We start from the raw sequence: 26,801 nt of genomic DNA on the forward strand, positions 1-26,801 counted from the left end.
TCATTTAATTTCATCTTCACTACTTGTATAATTGCGTTTCTTTAGTTGCACTGGCACTGACTGATTGATATTGATTTTCCGAGACAGTGAAAGTGGTGACATGATAACCCCAATTTTTTGTTTTTTAATACAAGACATGAGTTATGGGAGCGTGGAATTCTACCAGGTGGAACTTTCTTTCGGGAGTCTGTCTCTGCCGGTCAGACATTCTTTGAGACACAGCTAAGCTAAGCTTGAACGTTGGCCTGCTCAGGAGCAGTCTAGTTCTGCGGCATAAATTACCATGGTTACTCGGCGGGCATTCAAATAAGCGACGTTGGTGGAACAGAACTCTCTCTTAGATTAGGCAGAACTATCGAGATAAACCAGGCTTTCCCTTAATCCAGCTTTGTTGAACACCCCTTACCAGATGAACACTTTTTCATGTGGTGCAATTGTTTGCTGTTATGTAACAGTAATCTGAAAAAACAGGTATGAAAGGGCACAGAACTGACAACCGTACAAAGAATAACGTACAATTGTAGCATCTTGGGGGAGTACCTGGGCGGTGCTTTCTGCGTTTTTGTTTGAGTGCGTTCCAAAACTAAAACAAAGGATGACTTCGGCATTCTAACTCATACCTACAGCTCAGTTATGGGACAAATGTGAAATAAAGAGGACAAATCTGGGACCATTAAAATATTTCCATTCCTCAACTTAATTAGCTCTTTGATGATAATAACACAGAGACAGCACATTGAAATTAGTTTCTTTGAGTTTATTCAAAATGTGTTAGTCACTAAATCTAAAAAAACAAAACAATTTTCAATTTACAATCATCAGTCTACATAGATCACAATACTGTGAATTCATATTTTATACAGCAATTATAAAGAAGAGTAAAAGAAAAATAACCCACGAAAATATGAACTTTTTTCATCATTTTCTCTTTCGACAAACATCTAAATTCATCCGAATCTTTAATGTTCGGAAATATCGTCAACATGAGTTGAGATGCGTGTTGAGTCATTAGTTGACAAAGGGGATAATAAAATGTCTTAAGACAGAAGGTTCACAGACTTCAACTGAGAAGGTTATCATGAATTACCCGTGCTTTCGCTATCCGAGACCAAAAATGTGTCGTTAGCAAACAGCACCTGAAATGTCTTAGCAACTGGGGAAGAAAAAGGCAGGTTCGACACCGTCTTTAAAACACAGCAAGAGGAAAGATTTAGCCAAGAACTGCAGGGAGTGTAGGATGCCATATTCTGTCAAGGATCCAGAACGGCTTTGAAGGGGGAGGGGCCATTAAAAGCACGCCAACAGCATGCAGAACTTCTTTCTTCAGACAGCGCACAGCGGTAAAGTGCCCCTGTCTTCCAAAAGCCTTTCCATGAGCTGGTCTTGAAGTAATGGCCGACTGCACACACCATGTGAGCTCCATCTAGATCTTACAAAACACATGGTGTTAAAACGGAGCCTTCACACGCACAGACACACAAACATACTCCATATGCAAAATATAACCAACCTCTGCTATCTCAGTTGCTGCAGGTCTGGAGAGTCGGGGGAGGATGCAGAGGTGGAGGTGAAGGTGCAAGGTGTGGTCAAAGATGGCAGCTCCTCACAAGCAAAGTAGTCCTTCAGGGGAGCGAAGAGGTGGCGGATGACCGGCACACTCCACGCTTTCCCAAGCACCTTCTGCCTTTGTTGCCGATTCATGTTCCTTACATCAGTGTAATGTTTGGGGAAACCAAAAATTCTGGTGGAACAGAACAAATCCTGAGTATGAAGAGAACTGATTCATAAACCTATTCAGAAAAATGTAGCCAAGCAGAAAAAAAAAAAAAAGGAAAATCGTAGGACTGTAAATAAGGAGGAAGCAGACAGAGAATGGGCTTGTAGATAAGAACACACCAGCTGACTGAGTTTATGACTGTGTTCGAAACCGCATACTACATAGGGCATACTTCCATACTCATCGATCAGACCGTAATCAGAGCGTTTACCCAAAATGCATTTCGCTCTTGCCCGAGCAGAAATCAGCCGGCCTGAAGCTGATTTCACTTAAAGCTGCAGTCGGCAGGTTTTCAAAATTGCGAGTCTAAAGTCGGAAAATTCGAACTGATACAACTTTCAGGTCCCTCCCCCAACCTCTAACAAGCTCCGATTCGCCCCCCAAACCCCTCCCCCTCTGTGGACGAGGTTGTGCACGTGAGTTCACACCAGTGTGAGCGCACACAAGCTGGGGCAGACTCACGCTCAGCAGCGTGTGCACAAGCTGTGATTGACAGGTAGGATTCCTCCACCCTAACTTGATTGGTTAAAAACAGCTGGAGCGCTCGGTTTTTGCAAGCATGATTACAGGCTTCAGAGGGAGCTACAGATTTCGTTATTTTTCCTAAACAGCCTATTTAATATTCTACTTCCAGAATCCCATGACAGTTCAAGCTAATATGACTAAAAAAAAGTTGCGACCGCAGCTTTAAGCTCTAAACTCTGTAAATATATAACTTTAGTAACATTTGAAACATTTTCAGGCGAGAAAGTAGTCGTTCAGATCCCCAACGTGTTGAAAACCTGACAAAATACCGGCTATTTACCATTTTGTTCCGACGAATTTGGCACTACTAAAGCTAGCCGTAGTGAGCAACGCACTTCCGGTTACGATAAAATTGGTGCTTTTGTTTTGAAAACAGGAAGTGACCCTACCCTTGTTATAGCTAGCTTGAAACTGCCGTTTTGACAGAAAATGACGATCGGCGACGTCACGTTACGTTGCATCTTGGGTAGTTTGAGTATGAGTAGTAACGCCATGATGCATACCCAACATTTCGGCGAATCTAGTATGCATCCGGGAACTTCTCGCTGACTCAAACTCGCACACCAACTCAAAAAGTTAGTATGGGCAGTAGGAGAAGTATGCGATAACATTGTGAGGAGGCATGCATGTTAGACCTCACCATAATCCAGCACACACAAGAGAGTAGCAGCCACAAGCCTATTTGGTATAAAGAACCAATTTTAGCTCCTAATTGCTGGATATGAGGCACAAAGGATAAATAATCATCCATTACAATCCCAAGATATTTATAATGAGAAAAAAAGTTTTTTTTAACGAGAGCTCTGTGAAGTAACAGATAGAATAGAGTAGTAGATAGATGCAAATAGACTTATGGAATATCCAATGACCAAGATTTTCCATTAGGCAACATCATCCTGAGTTTAGTTCTGTGGGCATTTGGAACAAGTTTAAAATCAAATAACTTGTGGTGAATTGTACTGAAGGAGAGTTGCAGCTGACGGAGCGCCTAATCAAGTGAAGGTGCGAGCAATATATGCCAAAGTAATGGTCATAAAATGGAAAATGTGCAATACCATTTCCTTCCAGAAAATTTATATATAGAATAAGTAGGAGCGGTCCCAGGACTGACCTTCAGTCCCACCAACCAGGCCAGAAGTGAAACCTTCGGCCTGCGTACACATTAGCTTTAAAGGTGCAATGAGCAGAACGTAGAGACTTCTGGCAAGACAGACTGTAAACTGTATCCAACTACATGTCCAAAAACTACTTTAAAACTAGCTGTGAAAAGCGTGAAAATCACAAAAGGCTTACTCCAGAGCCACTGTTCAGTTCGCCAGTTTGGGCTACTGTTGTAAGATGGTGTTAAAACAATGACAGAGGGGTGAGGAGGTCAACATGGAGTCTCTACATATAAATTCCCCGTTCTATGTTGTGAAAACAAAATAATTCTTGTTGTCATGCAACACTAAACTAATGCAAACAAACAGATGAGTCCTGTAATGTTTGTTTGCAAGTCGATTGCCAACATTTAATGACAACAGACTGAATCTTTTCGAGTTTTGAACTGTTTGATGGACAAAACAACATTAAGATTAAACTAAATAAGATATCACAATAGTTTTTTTTTTTTTTTTTTTTAATGTTCAAAGAAGAAATCTCAGGGGACATTCATGTGGAGTAGATTACTAGAACAAAGCATCACAAAAATAGTCAATGAATTTATAGTTCTTGAACCATACGGGAAAACCACTTTGCAAAATGAACATTGTCATTAGTCAGGCAAATTACACAGGTGTTCTTTTGGTTTGCCGTCACCTTTCCACACAGTGTAAAGAATTGTCATAAAACCTACTTTTCTAGTTCAGTGATCCAGAGGTTGTCTTCTCTTTCATTCTGCATGACAGGAAGCAGAGACACACCTTTGCCCTGCTTCAGAGAGTTTGGATTGGTGGTGATCGTTCTCACCTTTGTCACCTGGGTTACAAACGTCATACATTAGTGATTATTGGTGCAAAAAACAGCAAAATCAATGCTTCTAATAAAATAAATTATTTTATTTTGAATTGCAAACTCAGACACTCACCCTCGCAAGTCTACCAATCTCTAAACAGTCCTGGAGACTCAACTTGTCATTTTGGGAGGCTATAATTGGCCTGACGAGAAGTAAACAGCAAATAAATGTTATTTTGATCAAATCAAATTTATTTATGTAGCACATTTCATGTAGAAAACAATTCAAAGTGCTTTATATAAAATAAAAGCATTGCAGCAGGGAGTGGAAGAAGCATTAAAAATACATATAAGAATATAAAGAGAAACAAATAAAATAATTTAAATGAATTTGAAAACTAGCAACAGTGCAGATACGTTCAAAGATATCGTGCAGATTTCATGCATAGACACATGAGAAGAGAAATGTTTTTAACCTGGATTTCAAAATGTCTCCATTTGGTGAGAGTTTAATCTCTACTGGCAGTTTGTTCCACTTGTTTGCAGCATAACAGCTAAATGCTGCTTCTCCATGTTTAGTCTGGACTCTGGACTGGACCAGCTGACCTGAGTCCTTGGATCTAAGAGCTCTGCTGGGTTTATATTCTCTGAACATATCACAGATGTATTTTGGGCCTAAACCATTCTGGGATTTGTAAACCATCAGCAGGCTTTTAAAATCTATTCTGTGACTGACTGGAAGCCAGAGTAAAGATTTTAAAGCTGCTGTGATGTGTTCAGATCTCTTAGTCCGGGTTAAAACTCCAGCAGCAGCGTTCTGGATGAGCTGCAGATGTTTAATGCTCTTTTTGGGAAGTCCAGTTAAAAGAGCATTACAGTGATGGAGTCTACTGGAGATGAATGCATGGATGAGTTTCTCCTGGTCTTTTTGGGAGAGGAAACCTTTAATTTACTTGATGAGCAGTAAAAACATGTGAAAGGCTGGTCATCAAACGAACAACGTTCTGGTTAGAGGACAACCACTCTCAACATATGATCACACAAATGCTAAAGTACCTCAACAGGGAGTACGATAAACATAAGACACCAGTCAAAGTTTCTCACCTGCTCATGCCCGGTATGTTTCCCCAAAAGTAACGAGCTCTGTGCGCAGGGCTTACTTTGACTGCATCTACCAGTACTGGGTTACACTGTTAAACAAAAAAAAAAAAAAAAGAAGAAGCAAGTTGGTTCAATATGAACAAATGTGTGACAAAGCAGACAAAAAAGTGAAGAATAAATTAAGGACATTCTGAAATAAATAGGGAAAACCTCAAGGAAGCGGCAAATGTTGACTTTGTCGTGCGTATTCATGAAGACCACGTTCTCATACAGCCAGAAGAAAGGCCTGGTATCCTCCTTTTTGGGCATCAAAAGCTGAAGGATGCGGTAGTACTCAAAGAAAAGCCTGCCAGTGCCCTCTGCAACACAAGAGTGGGATTTATAGCAAGGACAGAGGAGTGAAAACGCTCCATCCCTAGATTTACTGGGGTTGGACTGAAGAATACGCCAAAACAATTTTAATCTTACTTTGATTTAGCTTAGAATTTCATTTAATTATCGAAGAAAAGTTGAACAAAAATATTTGTCAAATGTTTTCCAAAGCCTAAAACATATCTTCCAGTGGGTCCTTTGTCCTGAGCTATTTGCTGATGTTTGGTGGGTCCGCAAATAATCAGCAGCTCGTTGGCCAAATATTTGTGGGTTTTTTTGTGCAATCACAGTAAAATGTGTGTGCTCACATTTGTAAATTGAAGGCGTATATAACACAGCCAATAGCAGTTCAAATAGTTCAAATATGTGTACTTCAACAGGGATACAGGTCGTTTTGGCCGTTGGCGTTTAGGGCCGCAGTTGTTTAGGCCCCCCTGCAGTCGTTTAGGCCGACAGAGGAGTCGTTTAGGCCAGGCTACCTGAGCAGCTGAAATCTTTATTACTGTACATTCGTTATTATAAGATATAAGTCAGCTCTACTGGTCTGTCTGGGTAGCCTACATAACTATGGTAAATTATTTAATAACCAACTTTAGTGTGGAAACGTTTTTTTTTATTTAATAAATGGTGATTTATAAATTCATAAAATTGTGGAAATAATCATCCGCATTGCCACATTCATTGGACAATAATGCTGTATAATACAAATTCGGTTAGCTTAACAATGCTAAATCGCGATCATGCTAACGAGCAGAAACGGACATTTTAAAGAGTGCAAATACACACCAGGAGCAAGAAAACACTATCAGAAAGGTAAGTAACATGTACACATTCATTTCACATCAGTATGAACATAACTTACATCGTCAGTGACTGACTAATAACGAATGTACAATAATAAAGATTTCAGCTGCAGGTAGCCTGGCCTAAACGACTCCTATGTTGGCCTAAACGACTGCAGGGGGGCCTAAACGACTGCGGCCTAAACGCCAATGGCCCAAACGACCTGCTCCCCTTCAACAGTACACTAAAGCAGAAAATCCCCTCAAAAAGTTAGTAGAAGATGCCACTGGTATGTTAATTGGATTAATTATTAAAAAAAGAAAATGATTTACAGCAACTGGGTGATAATATAAAAGAAATTGCTCTTCAAATCTAGGCTAAAAAGCTTGCTTTTAATACCCAGTAGTATGATGACACTTTTATCTTATTCGATTATGTTGTATTTTATTGCTTTCGCAGTTCTTTTATTGTTTTTACTTATTCTTCTCTTCATTTATTACCTGCTGTAAAGCACTTTGGTATATCGTAAGGATTGTCTGTAAAGGGCTGTATAAATAAAATACATTTACATTTTCTGTACTTGAAAAATTGTTGTGCAGGAAAAAGTCCGACCTCACAATTGCTTGGCGCTATTTTCTCTCCCTTCGTATCACTGCCTGCTGTGTAGACCGAAGTGCAGACCGTACAGTCCCTTGCTTCCGAGCAGCAAACACCGTAACAGGCGCGGCTGTCGGCAGCACGCAGTGATACGAAGGGAGACAAAATAGCGTCAAGCGATTGTGAGGTCTGACTTTTTCCTGGAGAACGATTTTGTGATGCAAATGTATTACTCTTTTGAACAGATATTGTTTTAAAAAGCAAAACGCTTTATTTTTGTGGCCGCAGCAAACTAGCCGGACTACCTTCGTCAACGCCAAAACGAGGCTGGAACTCGGCTCACAGGACACAGCAGGGTAAGAAAATGTTCATAAATAATATTGCTAATATGGGATGTCATACAGCTTCATGTCAAAAGAGGCGAACTATCCCTTTAAGGAAAGTGATAATAAAAGTATGTTTAATTCAAAAGCAACAATGTTGCTGACATGCAGAAAGGTTTCATACCATAGAGGCCTTTCCTGATTGGATTTACAATGGAAAGGTCATTACAGGGGCTGCCCCCGATCAGCAAATCAAATGGTCCCCACTCCTCAATCTAGAAAATCAAAGAGGGACAATGAACAGGTTTAAATCAGTTTCAGTCTGTTGCATCATACGATCTACACTGACGGTTAGTTAGAACTTAAGAACATCAAGGTAAACACTGTCACGTAATAAAGGGAAGTCCCACCTTAGATACATCGAGATGCAGAAGATTATGAACCAATTTACAAATGTCAAATATTAATATTCTTTATGATAACCGACAAGGTAAAATTGATGGAACGCAAAAGAGGGAATTTGAAAAAGTGGAAGTGACGTATAACATGTGCATGAAAGCAGTACCCTCAGAATATAAAAGCACTTAAAGGTGGGGTATGAGATCTTGGAAAAACGGTTCCTGCAAGCTATATTTTTGAAAATACACAACCTTGCCTCTCCCTTCAGCCCCACCCCTCGAAACCACGCCTTGAAAACACATGAACGCGCATGCTGTCGGTCGAGGTGTTTGGATGTTCCCGAGATCGAGAACGAAACTAGACGAGACCTCACGAGTGCTCGCGACACAAGATGAGGCGAGAGTACTCACGTCTATTACTAGCTAACCACAAAGAAAAAAAAAACAAAACTCACAAGTCTGTGAACGCGCGGGGGGGAGGGGGGCTGACGGTTGATGGGCATATCAGAATCCAATAGAAGTAACTCTCATCAGTACTTCTATTGGTCAGACTTTTCCTCTGGCTACACCCTCTACACTGGACTAAAAGATTTAGTTTTTTTTCCAAACATTTTATTTTAGTGGGTGCAATGGGGTCGTGAGGAGGTTTTCAGACAATATGATAAAAAATGCTCCAGAAAACGTCACAGACCCCACCTTTAAGCTTTTCGGGCAAAGCAAATTCTAAACTCAGAAACTCTGTTGCTCAGGATGTGCATCTGCATTCAGTCATTCACCAAGGGTGGGCTATGTTGTGGGTGGGCTATGTTGTGCACATTAGAGGAGCCCAAAGGATCTATTGCTCCTGTGCTGATACCATCATCCTGTTCTCGGCCCATGCCCTAACTGGTCAGAACTCTTTGGGTGGCAGAAAGACGACCTGCCCATCTTTTGGTAAGTGGTAATAATGTTATAGCTAGCTATAAACCAACGAACGATTGTTCAAAGCATTTCGAAATTAATTCAAATTGCGTTCACATAATTGTCGATCAAACATACTACTGCAAACATGGATATAGTTATTAAGTATTTGGATTTCCACATTATCAACTTTACTGAAAAAGTAAAGCAAGCAGAGGGGATGAACATACAAGTTTCTGGGTGATAAATCGAACATCTCCAACATGGATGATCTTCCCATCGTGGTTGACGGTCCCCACAGAAATCGAATCCTCACAAACCTCAGAGGCCACATAATTCTCAACTTTGAAGCCAAGATCCTTCAGCACCAGGTAGCCTGAAGAGATGCAGACAAGCATCTACTGTGAGTTTCTAAGAGACATGGCAACATTTTTCCCAAAACCGTTAAGGATGGAAGAAAAAACTGTAGTCTGTACCTGTAGCAATGCCATCGAACAGGGAGAGAACTCGAAGTGGTCTTCGAAGGTTGGGAGGGATAGACGGGTAAACACGATGAGCCTCCTAAAACCAGCCAACCAACCCCCCCAAAAAAACAAAAAACCAAGCAGTAAGTGGGAAGGTACAATCCCTCATTGATGGGCTAATGATATTCTGGGAGAAAGTCAGTTAAATCCAACAAAGGTTTGAGCTGTTGTTAAAGATATTTCTCCTTGTCATCCTGCCAGTACCTGGCTTATTCTGCCGTCTGCCAGTATGTTAGAAGCCAGGTTGACCGATGCGCTGCTTACACTATATGCTGCGTTTCGACTGCGTTCAGGATTCATAAGTCATAGTAGGCTATGTACTGCATAGCTGATCTGTGACAGTCCCACACTACAAGATTCTTTGTGAAACTTAGTGTAGGTGTCATGAAAACGAGTCCCTCTCTCATCACCCATGCTAGCATGTTAGCTCCCGCTAACTCACTCAGGTTTGCTCACATGGTTGCTGAGAGCTGGCGGTTTTAGTCCGTGGCCCGTTTCTTGGGATTGTTAGAACTACTGCATGCTGGAAACATCAGAGTGGGGGGTGGTTGCCAATTTTTACAAAACTATTCAGTTTCCGGAGCAAAACCTAGTTTGATCATAATGCTCTCCGTCATGTTTGCTGTATGCTTGCACGCATGTATAGCGTCTACAAACCCATAGAACTTAAATGGGATGGGCTCAATCCAACTGTGCAGCCAACAAATGCACAGCTGCTCTGGGACTGCACCAAACTGTGGAAGTTTGAGACGCCTCGTGGGAATCTTATGCCAGTTTGCATCGCTTTGACCTCAGCCAGAAGTCAAACGTCTGAGGTCTGTAAAGTGGAACTTTATGTTGACTTGCATTATTCTGATTGTATTGCATGTTTCTAAAATCTACTTGAAGCTGTGCTGCAAAATATTTTACAGTGTATTACGGTAGTTATTTTAAAGCGTAATGTAAGCCAAGGCCACTAACTGGTTATGTGCAAAAAGAAATTTATGGATTTTATTGATACTTTTTACATTTCTATTGGAACTGCAGGGTAGGGTGTTAACATTCAAGTTCAAGCAAGCAGAGACACTTTTTACATGTACCATGTACCCTATATCAGAACACACACACACACCCCCCACCCCCACCCCCACACCCCCCACACACACAATTATTAAAATTGTTCAAATCTTCGGATAACTCACCATCTCCATGGCGCTGTTGTTTGCAAATAGCTCTTGAACACGAATGCTCCAGTCCTCCCTGGGAACCAGAGCACCGTGAGGTCTATGAGGCTGGCACATGTAGCAGATCCACGGGTCCAACAGCTTCAGAGAGTCAAATGTCCCCGGACCAGCTAAGATGTTGAGACAGTCCTCACAGTAAGATCTGGAGAGGGAGAAAAATACGGAAGGAGCATCGTGGAGGGGGGGGGGGCAAATAAAGATTGATCAACTAACTGCTCTCAGCTTCCTAACTTTTTAAACAAGACTGACACACACATACACACCAAAAAGGAATTATCGGACCAACCTGCAGCAGCTATCATTTCCACACAGTACCACCTCCATTCCATAGCAGCAGATCGTACAGTAGGACTGATATCCATCTTCATCATAGCGAAACAGAGTTTCTGTGAAGTTATTCTTTGGAGATACAGACAGCAGCAACATTGGTGAGATAAGAAATACACTGATAATCTCACGATTTACTTTCACGTATTCATTCTAGCTACGCCGCATGAACCGGCAGCAGCTGGAAAACAAAGAGTGCTCGATGATTCCTTACTTTGCAACTCAGGCAGAGGCTTCCTTTAAACAGGGGGTGGGATATTGCAACATTTTCAGCTCCACAACACAAACAGTAGCCTGCAGAGATAATACCGAGACAAACTGTAAAAAACGAATGCTGAAGAATATCTTTACACAAACAATGCAAGTAGCTGCAGAGGAATGCATGTGATTAACGTGCACAAATGGAATCATCATGTAACTACCACCGTGTCATTTTCAAATGAATAGTCACCTTCGATGTTCAGTTTCATATCCATGATCCTACGGAGGGTTTCCTCTGTAAAGACAGAAGAATGGATTAACAATGATTTAAAGCCTTAAAAAGCCTTAAAAAGCACTTTGAGTTGCATTCAATACAGAACATGAAATAAGTTGGATGTGTGACGTTAGACTACATAACTTACTACACAGTATATATTACAAACATAAAAAAAAAAAAAAAAAAAGGATTTTTCAATAGCCCCTTTCACACTGAGACCCGCTACCTTAGCGGGTCCAAATTGCACCTTCGACCCGCGTCGAGCAATGTGAAAGCTTGGCGTGTTAGGTGACCCGTGTCGCCTGAAGCTGAGTTCAGGGGGCGTTGCCTAGTGGCAGAGCGTCACACGAAACACATAAAATGCTGGGCGTGTACAGTGACGTAGGCACAAGCCATGCGTCGGAGGTAGGGTGGAACTTTTTCCTCATGGCCTTTAATTTGTTGGTCACCTGCGTCTTGCTGCGTCACCGCGCTCTCCCATCTTTCTCGCCAGCCCTTCCAGCAGAGGTCAATTTTTCACCGTCCCCGACGTGGCGGAAAATAACGTCCTCTGCTCAGAGGCTGAGGAGCTCACGGACCTCCTTGTCTCCCCAGTTGGCCATCTTCAAAAATGTCTCGAACTTGATGTAGACTAAAACAGAGTAAAACTTGTCCTCACCTGTCGCTATTGTTCTGAATCAGCTGTCCATTCTGTCTTTTAAACTCCTCACGCCACGCCCACGTCCGACCCGCGTCGATTGCGTTCACACCAAACTCGGCTCGGCAAAAAGACTAGGGTCCGACGCGGGTCGAAAGGCGAGTCGAGTTGACATGCCAGCCCGGGTCGGCAATGTGAAAGCAACAGCGGACACGCTAAATTCGCGAATTAAACGCGGGTTATTCGGCAGTGTGAAAGGGGCTAATGATCCAGCATACTGTAAAACAAAGTACTAACACAGTTTGACCACTTAAAGAGGTTCATTTTTGGAAATTCCACACATTTTCGTGCTTAAAGGGCCCAACGCTCCTACTGTACCGGGTGAGTGTGCCTCGTCAGTAGAAATGTGGATGGCAAAAAAGTCAAAGTAACATTCATGTGAATCCAACAGTGCAGGCTTTTCCAGCAGAAAACTGCACTGCAACATGAGCAGTGTTACCCACTTAACCCGTTTATGGCTGATCGTTGTCATACATAACATTCTTTGCATGCAAGTAGAAGAAGGGAAAATATATATTTAATTATAATTAGAGTATATAAGTACATATATCTAAAAAAAGCCAACAGATGTTTAATTGTCCAGTAACTCTCTAGCCCCCTAAAATGCTGAACAATTCTCAAGGCAATTAGAAAACAGCTTTTTGCAGACAAGCAGTTACCCTGTGTCAGATACATTAATAATGCCTCACCACAACAAATTTCATCTTGCAGAGAAGAAGAAGAAGAAGAAAAAGAAAGGTAAGAATACAGCTGCCTTGGTTGACTATCATCGACATATTTATTACCTCAGTTAGGCAATGCCAAGTCAAACTGAGGTATAGAATAGGCGAGTGCAAGGATAATGCTACCAGAATAGGTGGTACTGTTGAGCCATTTTTCCCCTTCCAACGAAAGAAATCAAGCGTTTTTGACTATATTTAGGCCCCCGAAAATGCTGAACAACAGTAAACACTGTAAATACAACAGGCCTTTGCACTGCATTTGGGGCAGGGACCTAAATAATTGGTCAGACCGATGCATCAGGTGTAATTAATCCCTTTTTCCCTTCTAACCTTTTAAGGTCAGACTATTGCAATGCACTTTATGTCGGCGTCTCCCAGTCTTCTCTCAGTCGCCTTCAACTTGTGCAGAACGCTGCTGCCCGTCTTTTAACCAACACCAACAGACGTGTGCACATCACTCCTGTTCTTAACTCCCTCCATTGGCTTCATGTCTTTTATAGAATTGATGTTAAACTTTTAATGACTGTTTTTAAAGCTCTTAATGACCTCGCCCCATCATATTTATCTGAGCTTTTAACAGTCTGCAATCCTGGGCTCTGAGGTCAACAGATCAGTTTTTGCTAGAAGTGCCCAGGTCAGAATACAAACCCTGGGGTGAGCGAGCCTTTTCCCAAAGCTGCCCCCAGGCTCTGGAATAAGCTCCCCGTCCAGCTGCGTCTTATTTCTGACCTGGGCCTCTTCAAATCTAGGCTAAAAACCTACTTATTTAGGATGGCTTTTAATAGCCAGTTGAGTGATGACATATTTATCTTATTTGATTTTGTTGTATTTTAATGCTTTCACTGTTCTTTTATTGTTTTTATTTGTTTTTACTTATTCTTCTCTTTATTTATTACCTGCTGTAAAGCACTTTGGTACATCGTAAGGATTGTCTGTAAAGGACTGTATAAATAAAGTACATTTACATTCAGGTGAGGCTACAGTTATTAAAGAGCAGAGTGCTAGTCTGGGAACGCTTTAAGCAAACTAAAGGTGACACAGTCCTTATGAGCTGCTTTTCAGTTACAATTTCTAACGCATTTAGCCAACTGACTGAAAAATTTATGCGAGTGAGCTGAATGAGTCAGTTTTATTGGGATAAAATTTATTGTTGTGTAAATACACTCTAACAAGACAATCCCCGTAGTGAAGTGTTAGCTTGAGACCTCAGGAAGACACAGTATTTGAACATTAGGACCACTGGCATGGTAAAAAGTCTGTACACTCTTTCTATTCTACAGTTTTAAAATATCAAAGCATTAAAAGGGCCATATTCTTAAAAATTCTACGAATCCTCTGAGAGACCTAAGTTATAGTCTTAGGCTCAGTTTGCATTAGGAACAATCTCAGAAAAAGACAAACTCTTGTCTTATAGAAGAGGTCGGGCTGACCCCATTGCTACATATATGCTACATAGGATATTTAGTTTGAACTTGGTTTGATGGAAAAACAAACAGAGAGATAAAAGAGAGCATTTTTGAAAATTATAAGCCTGTAGCATGCTGATCATTTTGAAATAAACAGTAAATGACAGTGATGAACACTAGTCTTACAAAGTGTGGTAACAGTTTGTGTGATCATGCCCTCTGCATACGTATGTGACCAAAACGAATCATCCCGACTGCAGATTCGCTTTTTACCCGTTGCACAATACTTACTGGAGTGATTGCTTTCATTTCTGGCGTTTTTGTACTGTGGAGACATCATTTCCTGCTGTTCTTTTTTTAGTTTTTTTAAACTTAATTTCATGACTTGTCTGTCATCCATCGTCTGCAGCACATCTCTTCTCAATTTAACGTCCTCCTGCCAACTCCTAACAGTTTTCCCCTTTGTTAGGAGAAAAAGGAGCTCTTTTTCTTGACTTTTTGACCTTCAGGGTCAAGTTTTTCTTTTTCCTTCAGAAAATAATTACTTCCAAATTACTGTGAGCTGCTGGGGTTCTTTTATTTGACTCAGTTTTTGTTCAATGAATATTGCATTGTAACATGCTGCTGTTCATCAAAGGTTGTATTTTCCTGGTAACAATCAGGCCATTTTTTATGTCCCAATATGAAAAACTGCAGAAATAAATAAGGGTGTAGTTTTTTTTTTATACCATGAATGTATTTAGTGGTGAACAAGTCTGAAAAACATAAACTCTTCAAGTCATGCCCCCCCCCGAACACAGATGGGGAGGGCTCCGGCCCCCAAGTGAATGAAAGGATAATGTAATTAGATTCTGCTTCATACCTCTGAGTTTCTGGTCCGGCTGTGTGTACACACGGGTCGACTGGTTGACCTTGTTGTAAACTTTGCTGTAGTTCCTCTTCTTGTTTGGCACAAAGTCAGGAGACGTATCATCATCGAATCCATAAAACAAACTGGATATCTTATCCCTTTTCTTTCCCCATCCTCCTTTTCCTTTTCTCTTAATCTCCACAGTCCATCCCGCTTGTGCTCCCTTCACCTTCAGTGCTTCGGGGCCTTTTTCCACAAAACCAAATCCTTCTTTGGCCACAACGCTGGACTGTGGTGACTCATGTAAGGAACTGCATGAGAGTTTGTTGAGTGAGACAGCCACTTCATTCATCTTTATGCCCATGTTGCCCTTTTGGCTGAAAGAGCTGGAAGAGTCAGGAAGAAAACCGGCTTTCCTGAAGAGTTTCTTCTTCACCTTTGGCCTGCTGTTTGCTTTAGTCGCCCCTGGACAGAAGACAATCACACAGATACCATCAGATCAGATATTACACACATTACTAATGAGCGGGTTATCTCACGTCAAAAGTTTGGACACATCTCACTGTTCAGAATAAATTAAACTTTTGACTGGTACCGTGTATCTGCATCACTTTGTGCAACTTTTTACTTGATCCATTTATTCATTTTACACAATTCAATTCAATTAATTTTTATTTATATAGTGCCAAATACAACAAATGTCATCTCAAGGTACTTAAATAATAAAGTCCAATTCAAGCCAATTAGAATTCAATTCATTGTAATCATAATTATTTATAAAATAATCCAATTCATTCATATAGAGCCAATTCAAAAACAATTTCCAAGCTAAGGAAACCAACAGATTGCACCAAAACTTTGTCTTCAGTCCAATCTCCCGTCCTGAGCGTGCCTGAGGCGACTGTGGAGAGGAACGACTCCCTTTCAACAGGAAGATACCTCTGGCAGAACCAGACTCAGGAAGGGTGTGTCATGTTATCTGTGGTGGGTTTGTTTCGTATTGCATATTGAACCCAGTACTTCTAAGGGCTCTTCAAGAGGTTGGGAAACCTCATTTAAACTCGTTTGGAATCAATATGTAATCTCAAATATTAATGGCTTCATCAATGGCTTTGTTGCACGATAGGAACAGAGAGCAGGGAAGATGAAGTTTAAACCGTTTCTTCCTTCAACATGGACAATGTGACTTTTGAGTGCTGACAAGAACACACCGAGAATATAAGGAATGGAGCAATAAAATGTTTTGGGCTTTCTAACGCAGATCTGAGACTACATGGACAGAGATTGCAATGATACGAGTAAAAGGGAGGGACTGCATTGTTTGTTGACAAAAGATGGACTTATCTTTGATGTAATAATGAGAAGACGCATCACCCCCCCCTGGCTGTGACTAAACTGATTGCCTATTCTCTAACAAGGAGCTTAATCAAATGTTCGTACTGTTAGTTGAAGCTGTTGGTTTGAGTCCATCTGGGCCAGATGGTTGGAAGCCCTCCAAAGCCCAGTCTAACATCTGCTTAAGCAGTTCATCCCTATCCTCGAGAGATGCAGAAAACTGCTTCTCACAACGCAGAGCTGCCTCCTGATAGACAAAGACAAACACGGCAGAATAAAGCACAACCTGCAAGCATTTTCTGATCAGTTTCTTCAATGACTTTCAAAATATTCGAAGGGTTAAATTCAATCACACAGGTACAAACGGGTCGTCTACTCAGCAACACTCATCTTTGATGTTTTGTTCAGTCATATGAGAAGATATGCCGACACAGACCTGCAGAGACAAGAAGATGGCTTCTCGGTAGGTGACAAGGGTGGTGAAGGATTTGGCGCAGAAGCGCTGGCCAAAGGCATTGTACGGTGCCAGAGTCTGTGAGCTGACCTGAAACGAGATGGGCAAAGAAGGGAAGTTCAACTTTACAATACAAGGAGCATTTTTCAACTTTTCATTATATAATAAAAAATGTGTTTTGGCCTGTACAGGAAAAGTGTGTTGAGAAAACATTTTTAACAGAAGCACAGTACTTTATATCAAGCTGATATTCATCTGAGCAAAGATTGTGCTACACTTTGTCTATGGCTATTAAAGTGACAGAATTTATCAGTCCATCATTTCATGTTTTTTGTTTTTGAAGACCGGCTTAGTTGGTATTGGTATTTGATTTTCAGAAACAAATTGGTTACATTGACCATAAATATGGAAGAAACCCACATACAGCCACAAGAGAAGATATGAACACTGACCGTGTTCTCATCTTCTATGTCAACGTGACACAAAGCGGACACAACGGAGGGAAACAAACAAAACCTTAACAAGCTAATATGAGCAGTTCCAAGTGAAATGAGAAGAAATCCCTGACAGGAAACCAAAGCTTAGACAGAGTCAGCTGATCTGCTTTAGCCTAACTTTCTCACAGTCTGCGTGGCTTTAAGGTGGTTACTGGCATTAAAACAACACAGAAATGATTGTTATTAGGTATTGTGTCGTAAACTAATACATACAACTTCAGATAGTTTCAATTTTGCCCTGAAAGGTTGACCTCCTCCCGCTGCCTCACTGGAGTCTGGAGCTAAAAGCACCATCATGACAATTGTTTTGACTTGAGTAGAAGGAAGAAATCCGGAAACACACGCTCACTCTCCATGAGAGCAGCGGCACCCTAATGTCACCACAGTCTAAAGCTGGATTTACAGTTGATGCGTTGCTCACGGCGCAGCCGACCCGTGACGTCAAAATGACGTTTCAGGCCTTGAAAAGACGGCGCAGCGCGTTGTCGTGCACCAGTCGATTTTTGTAACCTGGCTGCGCCGAGAACGACAAACCGGATGGACCAATGTGAGACCAGGCTCAGTCAGGAGGTGCGTTCGTACAGGCACCTGTACGAAACTGCAGTGAAACAGCACAGTGACCACGTAAACTCCCAAAACTCGTCGACAGAGACTGGCAGAACTTTGGGAAAAGAGGGAGAGTTCTGTAAGAATGTGTGGAAGAAGCTACGGAACAGATACGTGAAGGCAAAGAAGAGGGCAGAGACTCCAAGTGGTGAATCCGGGGGCTTCAGACCTTCAGCTCTATTGACTGAATCGTGTTGGCTCACGAACTTCGTGAAACACAGAAACACACGAAGCATTTCAGCTTCCAGATACTGCAGCAGTATCATTAATGACAGTGTTCCTGCTCTTCATTGTTTTCTTCTCCACTTTCGTGGTTGTAGAGTAGCGGTAACCTTCACGTAGCAGCGACACCTCTGTGACGGGGTCGGCAACCTTAAACACTCAAAGAGCCATTTGGAACCGTTTCTCACAGAAACCTAAAAAAAAAACTAAATCTAAAATGAAGATAACACTGCATACATCATCTTTTACCTTTATGCTATGTATAAAATAAAAAAAACTACAGTGTGTTGCTGTGGAGGGGGCGTGGCGAATCAGCTGCAGGAGAGGGGTGTGGAGAGAGCTCAGGGGAGCGGCACCAGGTGAGTGATTAGCACGCCAGCATCCACTCGTCTAATCACTCTCCTTTATAAACAGTAGCGTGCTGGAACCAGGAGGAGAATGAGAAGGAGAAGGAGAACAAGCCTAGACGAAGCCTGGGAAGGAGGCCGTGCAGGAGGAACACAGAAGAATTGTGTATACCAATAAAGCATTGACGAACCGTCAAAGAGTCTCAGTCCTAACTTACCGCTGAAAGAACCCACAGTGGCAGTAAAAACGCCACAGTTGCATTTATGAAATCAATGAACTGCTACAGAGAAAACAAGATTTTATTTCTGCTTGCAACAAAAAACATGTTGAACTGAAAAATGAAGCGTGGTCGAAAAGCTTGATAAATCGCGTGCCAGCGGGTGTCGCTCACCGATGGCTGAGACGCATATTACTCGTTTCATTTTAATGTTACAAGATCAACATAATCTTCACATTTAAAAAAGCTGACAAACTAAACTAAAATAAATTGAAATGTAATACTTATTTATTTTCCTCCACAGCAGAGGGATGAAAGAGCCACATGTGGCTCCGGAGTCGCCGGTTTCAGACCCCTGATCTAAGTTTTCAGATCATACAGGTGCTGTCAACATCACAACAGTGGTCTAACCAGAGGCTATTATCAGTACAGCTCCCCCTGTTGTAATCTGGCAGTCTCGTATTTTTCCATCATTGTGGTCGGTGGGGAATTTTTTTTTTTTTTTTTTTTTTTTTTTTAAATATGGCACCATTACTGCATCGACAATGAAATATACGATGATACATCATATTCCTATAAACTTGGACGACCTGCTTCAATCCTTTTAGCAGCCTACATCCGACTCACCTGAGAAGACATCCTCTGGCCATACCACTCTACCATCTTTCTCCCTGGAAGCTGGCTCTCCTTCCTGTAGGGTACAATGACGCCTGGCCAGGAAGGGAAGCCCTCGATATGCCCCCACACCAGCTCCCCCTAGTGAGATATTACAGCACACAATGAAATGAAGTTCACTGTAATTATAGGGGCTAAAAAAAATGAAACAAAAAAAAAAGATATTTAGATAACTATAATCTGTGAGAAGATGCTCTTTCTCTGTGTGTGCTGCATATTTTCTCATTGCCCATCTCTTCCATGCCAAGGCAGCATTTTGTTGTATGTCACCTACAGTACAATTGGGATGCATGGTGGCTGTGCATTTGTTAGTTTAAGAAGTCATTTAAAAATGACTTCTTAAGTGGAACTATGATTGAATAGTTCCTGTGAAACCATTGGTGAAAACTGAAAAATCTAAAACACCTGAAGCATTCAGCATAAAATACAATCCATCACTTATCTATTTGCAACAATCCAGCGTCATTTCTTTCAATGCATGTCAATCCGAAACCCCAACAATGAGTTTTGCATTATAATAAATCATTTTTTACAGTGAAACTTATCAAATTCTTCTATTTGCTGGCAAATATTTGTCAATTTTTCATAAAATACACAATTATCAGCTTATCAAATAAGACGCCGACTACTTTGTCAGATAGTGATGGATAAGCTAATTGTTTCAGCTTTATAATACAGAATGTATGTATGCAGTAAGTGAGGTATGAAGCGTGGCAACTGGCAGGTTTTGCTAATAAACTGTGTTTATTTGATAGAAACTTACCACAGGGCTTTGCTGAAACCCTGAGCCCGGGGGTGTGACTGCTGAACTCGAACAGCGATCCTCTTCGTCACTTGTCACAATGAATGAAAATTCTCTGTGTTGAAATATTTGACCTGAAAAACCTGAGAAATGAGATACTGAATTCTGAATGTTTCTTCAGCTGCACAACATAGGACCAGATGAACTGACCTGAGTTCACATTAGACCTCCTCCATTTCCATCTTTTTGAGAGACAAGAATGTTTCAATTCTGTTGTGCTCGTTATCGGCTGTCATTTCGATTTTTTGCCCCCTAAATTGTCACCCTCTGGTTGACCCTCAAAGCTTTGATTTTGGAGCAAGCCATTTATTTATTCATTCTCTCTTGACATTTCACTTCAGAGTTTAGTGTTATCATAAACACTGAAGCTACTTTTGTTCTATTTTTGCAGAAATCACAGAACATTCCTTTTTTCAGCCCAAAGGATGCTCTGCCTCACAGAACCCAGAAGTCCCTCTTAACCTCCTGGCTGTCGTTTAGTTTGCCCCAAAATACGAACTTCTGCTCTTTGCAAAACTTTATTTGTACTGGCTGGTCCTTGATTGTCCAACACAAAGTCCCTGTTTTTTCACCCCTTTTATCAATGCCAGACCAGTTGCTGGCCTTATGAAAGAAACTGCAGACGTGATGTTTGACGATGGTTAACCTCCCAATACGATGGCTAAAGCCTGCGAAACACTGAGGCGTGTTGTGACAGTGTTGCTGTCAGTAGCATACATTACATAACACTACGATTAGAGCTGGGCGAGTTAACTCGTTATTATTGCATTAACTTGTTGATTATTTAACGCCGATAAATATTTTATCGCGCATTAGCGCAGGTTTTATTATTGTAAAAGTCTGTTGCTTTCTGCTGCGGAACCACCAAACATGGAGAAGTGTACGGAACTTATACTCGGCCATTTTCATTTTAAAGTTGGACATCACCGCTACAGGTGCTCCTCAGTCTATGTGTGAAGCTCACAGAGCTAAAGGCCCTGTCACACTGTTGCGTATGAGAGAAGCATATGAGTTGCGTATGAAAATTATCACTCATACGCTGGTATACGCTGACATACGCCAGGGGAACGTTAGGCATAGGTTGTATACGTTTCAAGCACGCTGGCATACGCTGGCATACGTTGGCATACGCTGAGGCAGAAATACATTTTTGAACATGCTCAAAACTTTTGTGCGTATGGTTAATACGCTAAGCATACGCTAGGCATACGCTGAATACGCTAGAGATACGATATAGGTACATTACTGATAGGTCGAGAACGCTGGACATAAATTGCCATATGTTGCCATGAAGGTGTACCGTACAGCTAGCGTATAGCCTCCGCCCGTCTGCCGCCTCCATCTCCGCCAGATGGGCGGAGATGGAGGCGGCAGGCAACCGACGATTCACGGGAGCGGTCAGGAGGAGGAGTTGGGGATCTTGATCGCTCAGAAGCATGTAACTCATCAGCCGCAGGTGCATCAGGCATTTCAGCAGGTTTGGGTGAGAATGATTCTTGTGTTTTTTTGCCTTTTCCTCGGCCCAGGGCCCGGGCAAACGACGATTGCTTCTTGGGAGGCATGATCGAGATGAATGTCTCGAGAGATGTTGATAGCGCGTCGTCTACTGCAATAATGGAGCAATGTGGAAAGGCTGCTGATATAGGCGCGTTGAAACGTACGCTGGGCATGCGCAGTTCATATGCTACTCATACGCTAGTCATTCTTTATTTTCAAGGACTTTTCGTGCGTATGAAAATTATATTATTAATTTTCATACGCAACTCATACGCTTCTCTCATACGCAACAGTGTGACAGGGCCATAACCGGCGCTACTTCCCGTTTTACTTGTTTCAACATAAAAGCACGCATTTCAAAATAAATTTTAAAAGGAAATTCTGCATTTACAGCCAAGTTGAATTGTCTTCTCAGCGTAGTAGTTCCAGTCTGAAATATCACTTAAAGGCAAAACACACAACTGATAGCAGCAAGTCATTCAAGGAAACAGACAGTGGAGCGAAGCTTCTACATAAAAACTACACAAAGATGCTGATGTTAAAAGTGTGTTTGCACAACAAATGTTATGGCACTTTCATTCATATGGCAGCACATTTAAAATAAAACTAAATGCTAAAGGCTATACACTACTTTTGGATTCATTTTTGGATTTTGCGTACAAATGCGATTAATCGTGATTAATCAGGGAAATCATGTGATTAATTAGATTCAACATTTTAATCGTTGCCCAGCCCTAACTACGATACATCGCCACATGTTCTTATATGTCACGTCCAATAATGTAGATTAATAGGAAAAAAATATGCTTTTATGGTGGATGGATTGCCTCATGAAAAGGAACTATTTCGGTGAAATGAACATAAGCAACTATTAAGAATATTAGACATATCTTACCTTTTTCCTTCATCAGTCTGCTGCTCTGAGATATTTTGGACTCTTCTGTAATATCAACCACATCTGGTAACAATAACACAGTCACACCAATTAGTTTCTGTTTACAGTAGATTTATGTCATGAGTCGAGAAAAACATGTTGTTGAGGCTCCAGAAACAACCAAAACATTGCAGATATACTTGCAGTCTTACCAGAGGAATTGTCTGTGTAGTCCGAGTCCTCCATACTGTTGAAGTGTTTTGAAGGATTAGGTAGTCGATTTTTTGCCACAGTACTGTCACTGTCCTCTGATGAACTTTCTTCATTCCATTTTTTTCTATTCTTGCCATCATAACCTAACTGGGTAGAACTTTTCCTCCTGCTGACAGAGGGTCTCCTTGACCACCGTGCTGGTTCGGACGAGGCTCTGAGGGTCCCTGCTCTTTCATGCGGAACAGTGGTATTTTTGAATACCTTGTGACACAAACACAAATACGCTTGGTCAGCTCTCCTCATCGCCATCAACATTTGCTATAGCAAATCAGTCTGGAATGTTCAATGTTAAAAGCACCATCATCAGCTAAAGCAAGGTTTATGGTTCATCATTAGATCGAGGCGGAGCCTATGTAAATGACCTATTTCTAACACAGCGAGGCGTGTCTACATGCGTCTGTCATTTGGATCCCATAACCCTAGTTGGTTTCTGCCACTGCTTCAAGCAATGAAAGCTAAAAGCAAAGGTATAAGAGGTAAAACATATTGAATAGTCACTGAAGCTGAATTTACTACAACACGGGAGAGAGGGACCATTTGAGAGAAGACAGTGTGTGTAAATGTTAAATTGTGTTTAAATGGACTGGCAGATGTTTTAAAATGAGAAAATAGCTGGAGGTACAACTTTGTCTTATTGTCTTAGCATTAAGAGAACAACTGACAGAATTACAGCATTTTACATTTCTGTTCCACAGGGGCATTAAAGGGATAGTTTGCCTCTTTTGACATGAAGCTGTATGACATCCCATATTAGCAATATTATCTATGAACATTTTCTTACCCCCCGCTGCGTCCTGTGAGCTGAGTTCCAGCCTCGTTTTCGCGTTGACGAAGGTAGTCCGGCTAGTTGGCTTCAACAGAGTAATACATTTGCATCACAAAATCGTTGTCCAGGAAAAAGTCAGACCTCACAATCACTTGGCCCTATTTTCTCTCCCTTCGTATCACTGTGTGCTGCCACCTGCCGACAGCCGCGCCTGTTGCGGTGTTTGCTGCTCGAAAGCAGGGGACTGCTCGGTCTGCACAGCAGCAGTGATACGAAGGTAGAGAGAAAATAGCTCCAAGCGATTGTGAGGTCTGACTTTTTCTGGAGGGACGATTTTGTGATGCAAATGTATCACTCTTTTGAACAGATATTGTTTTGAGAAGCAAAATGCTTTATTTTTGTGGCCCCAGCCAACTAGCCGGACTACCTTCATCAATGCCAAAACGAGGCTGGAACTCGGCTCAAAGGACGCAGCAGGGGGTAAGAAAATGTTCATAAATAATATTGCTAGTATGGGATGTCATACAGCTTCATGTCAAAAGAGGCGAACTATCCCTTTAAATTTCAGGAAAGCAGCATGCCGTGCAAAGTGGAAGAATCACAGCTGTGACACTGTACCTTACTGCAGCGTGCAGGGGCGTTTCTGGGGACATCCATGTCAGTTTACAGGGACATGAATATATGCCATGACTTAGCGTACACAGCAATGCTCAGAGTTCTACCTACATTACATCATACAATCAGTGTGATGCTGATAGAAATATAAATAGTTCTGTAAGTATTTATAACAATTTAAAATTCAATTTGAACCAAATGTTGTTTCTATGTTAACTGCGGAGGCAGGTGTATCTGAGAACAAGCAGCGGCAACAGAAAAAAGTGTGTGTGTGTGTGTGTGGGGGGTCGTCACCAAAGTCCTTGTTCGTCTAAGCATCATGAACATCAGTTACAGACTTCAAGACAACCGATACAACAAGCATCGACTTATTTCAGCAAAACTAAAATGTCATGTGATATTTTCTACCAAATAATGGCAATATGATGGACAGCTGTTATCCTTTACCCCATTAAGATCCAGTGCAATATATGCATGCACTTTTTGTTCATGCCTGAAGACTATTTGCATTCTCCTTTCTTTCAAACCTAATGCTCACATCATATCAGGCTCATCACTTTCTTTCAGGGCACTCAATGACTTTTTTTTTTTTTTTTTTTTAAATGTTGATGAACATTAGGGGAAAATCAAATTTACAATAAATGTACATCAAATTAATGTTTTAGTGGGCACTGACAATCTTAGGAAGTTTTTCAGGAAAACATGTAGATTTATGTTCAAACAAGGCTGAGAATATTTTTTAAAGTGGCAACTTAGGTCTTAATTAATTAAAAATATCCATCACGCTAAAAAACAAAAAACAAAAAACAAAAAAAACAGTTTAGCCAGTGCATTTTCAACCCATTTATCTGAATTTGATGCGGTTAGGAAACCGGCCACTTGGGAATGTATTCATTAGCTTTAAATACTCACCTGAGCAAACAATTCTGTCTTGTTCAGACAGCTTGGCAGGGCCAGGAGGGTCATAAAAACTCTGTGCAGAGTGGTGCATGGCCTTATTGTATGCAATATCTGTACAGAGAACACAAGAAACACGGGGTGAAGGACTCAAACATGAGCTGTGAGTGAAATGAAAAGGTAAAACAGATCAATAAAATAAAGGCTGGAGCGTTTCTGATCCTGTAATTGCACAGAAAAAAATGGGTTTCTCTTCATGCAACAGAAAAAACACACTCCAATTCAATGAAAAGGATCAGTTATGGTAATGTTCTCTTCTCTTTCTCTTCAAGATGTTTAGAGGAGACTGAACAAGCACCCCACAGCTGAACACAGGAGAACCAGTTCCTCTGGTTAAGATTCAGTAGTCCAACTGCATCATGGGTAAGGGACAAGCTTTTGAAAACAACCAAGCAAGCAACCCCTCGGGCAACAAACAACCAAAGAGATGACACACTAGTTGAACACTGAAATCGCACAAAACCATACAAACACACCCAGAAAATGCAGTTAGGGTCCAAATCACTCCTGTATGCATAGACTCAGCAAGAACTGAACCGGTCTGGGTGCTCCCCAGTTCTGGAGTAAGATGGTGTGGGGGTTAACATTGTCATGTCTCAGTTCCCGTGGGTTTGCATGTTCTCCCTGTGTATGCGTTGGTACTCCAGCTTCCTCCCACTGTCCAAAATCATGCATGTTTGGTTAATTGGTGATTCTGAATTGACCCTGGGAATGAGTGTGGGCATGCATGGTTGTTTGCCTCCTTTTTGTCTGTGTGGCCCTGTGATGGACTGCCAGCCTTTCCAGGGTGTCGCCAGCCTCTCGCCAAGTGGCAGCTGGGATAGCCTACAGCCCCTCCCCCCAGACTGTGGCTCCCCAGGACTTCCAGACTGTGGCTCTGCTCTAATAAAATCCTGATTTGGCCGGAGAGAACCACAGGACGGTCAGTGGGTAGATGGATCAGTGATAAACCTGGCACTGATGTGTGAATACCCATGAGCTTTAGCACCGTGTTGGGGGACAGTAATGCAAAAGGATATCTAAAGGTTACCATGAATTTGACCTATATTAAATGACTATCAAGTATATAATGACCCGAGAGGAGTAACTCCCCACCAGTCGATTAGAACTGAGAATGCTTCTTAGGTGAGACTTTAAAGGGATAGTTCGCCTCTTTTGACATGAAGTTGTATGACATCCCATATTAGCAATATTATTTATGAACATTTTCTTACCTCCCGCTGCGTCCTGTGAGCCGAGTTCCAGCCTCGTTTTGGCGTTGATGAAGGTAGTCCGGCTAGTTGGCTGGGCTTAAAAAATAAAGCGATTTGCTTCTCAAAACAATATGCGTTCAAAAGAGTAATACATTTGCATCAAAAAATTGTTCATCCAGAAAAAGTCAGACCTCACAATCGCTTGGCGCTATTTTGTCTCCCTTCGTATCACTGCCTGCTGTGCAGACCGAGCAGTAAACACTGTAACAGCTGCGGCTATCGGCAGGTGGCAGCACGTATTGATATGAAGGGAGAGAAAATAGTGCAGAAAATTGTTCATCCAGACTGGATGAACGATTTTGTGATGCAAATGTATTACTCTTTTGAACACATATTGTTTTGAGAAGCAAAACGCTTTATTTTTTAAGCCCCAGCCAACTAGCCGGACTACCTTCGTCAACGCCAAAACGAGGCTGGAACTCGGCTCACAGGACGCAGCAGGGGGTAAGTCAAATTTAATAAATGATATTGCTAA

At 41.5% G+C, this 26,801-nt stretch overlaps 1 protein-coding gene across 1 annotated transcript in view; it reads right to left on the reverse strand.

Annotated features, from left to right (window-relative positions):
* Positions 1–1,357: 1,357 nt before the first annotated feature.
* The window catches only part of LOC142390428 (uncharacterized), a 34,651-nt gene continuing 9,207 nt past the window's right edge, over positions 1,358–26,801 (reverse strand). Inside the window, exons 4-24 of the mRNA XM_075475843.1 lie at positions 25,029–25,127; positions 22,675–22,936; positions 22,484–22,546; positions 20,053–20,165; positions 19,242–19,370; positions 16,707–16,814; positions 16,376–16,517; positions 14,948–15,400; positions 11,234–11,278; positions 10,997–11,076; positions 10,742–10,854; positions 10,414–10,597; positions 9,185–9,269; positions 8,939–9,084; positions 7,595–7,685; positions 5,546–5,694; positions 5,339–5,424; positions 4,368–4,437; positions 4,137–4,258; positions 1,511–1,741; positions 1,358–1,429 (exon numbers count right to left, since the gene is read on the reverse strand). Of these exons, the coding sequence (XP_075331958.1) occupies positions 1,516–1,741; positions 4,137–4,258; positions 4,368–4,437; positions 5,339–5,424; positions 5,546–5,694; positions 7,595–7,685; positions 8,939–9,084; positions 9,185–9,269; positions 10,414–10,597; positions 10,742–10,854; positions 10,997–11,076; positions 11,234–11,278; positions 14,948–15,400; positions 16,376–16,517; positions 16,707–16,814; positions 19,242–19,370; positions 20,053–20,165; positions 22,484–22,546; positions 22,675–22,936; positions 25,029–25,127 (2,766 nt within the window). The 3' untranslated portion in view covers positions 1,358–1,429; positions 1,511–1,515. The remainder of the gene's footprint in view (positions 1,430–1,510; positions 1,742–4,136; positions 4,259–4,367; positions 4,438–5,338; positions 5,425–5,545; positions 5,695–7,594; positions 7,686–8,938; positions 9,085–9,184; positions 9,270–10,413; positions 10,598–10,741; positions 10,855–10,996; positions 11,077–11,233; positions 11,279–14,947; positions 15,401–16,375; positions 16,518–16,706; positions 16,815–19,241; positions 19,371–20,052; positions 20,166–22,483; positions 22,547–22,674; positions 22,937–25,028; positions 25,128–26,801) is intronic.

The sequence above is a fragment of the Odontesthes bonariensis genome, chromosome 10 (genome assembly GCF_027942865.1).
Source record: "Odontesthes bonariensis isolate fOdoBon6 chromosome 10, fOdoBon6.hap1, whole genome shotgun sequence".
NCBI lineage: Eukaryota > Metazoa > Chordata > Actinopteri > Atheriniformes > Atherinopsidae > Odontesthes > Odontesthes bonariensis.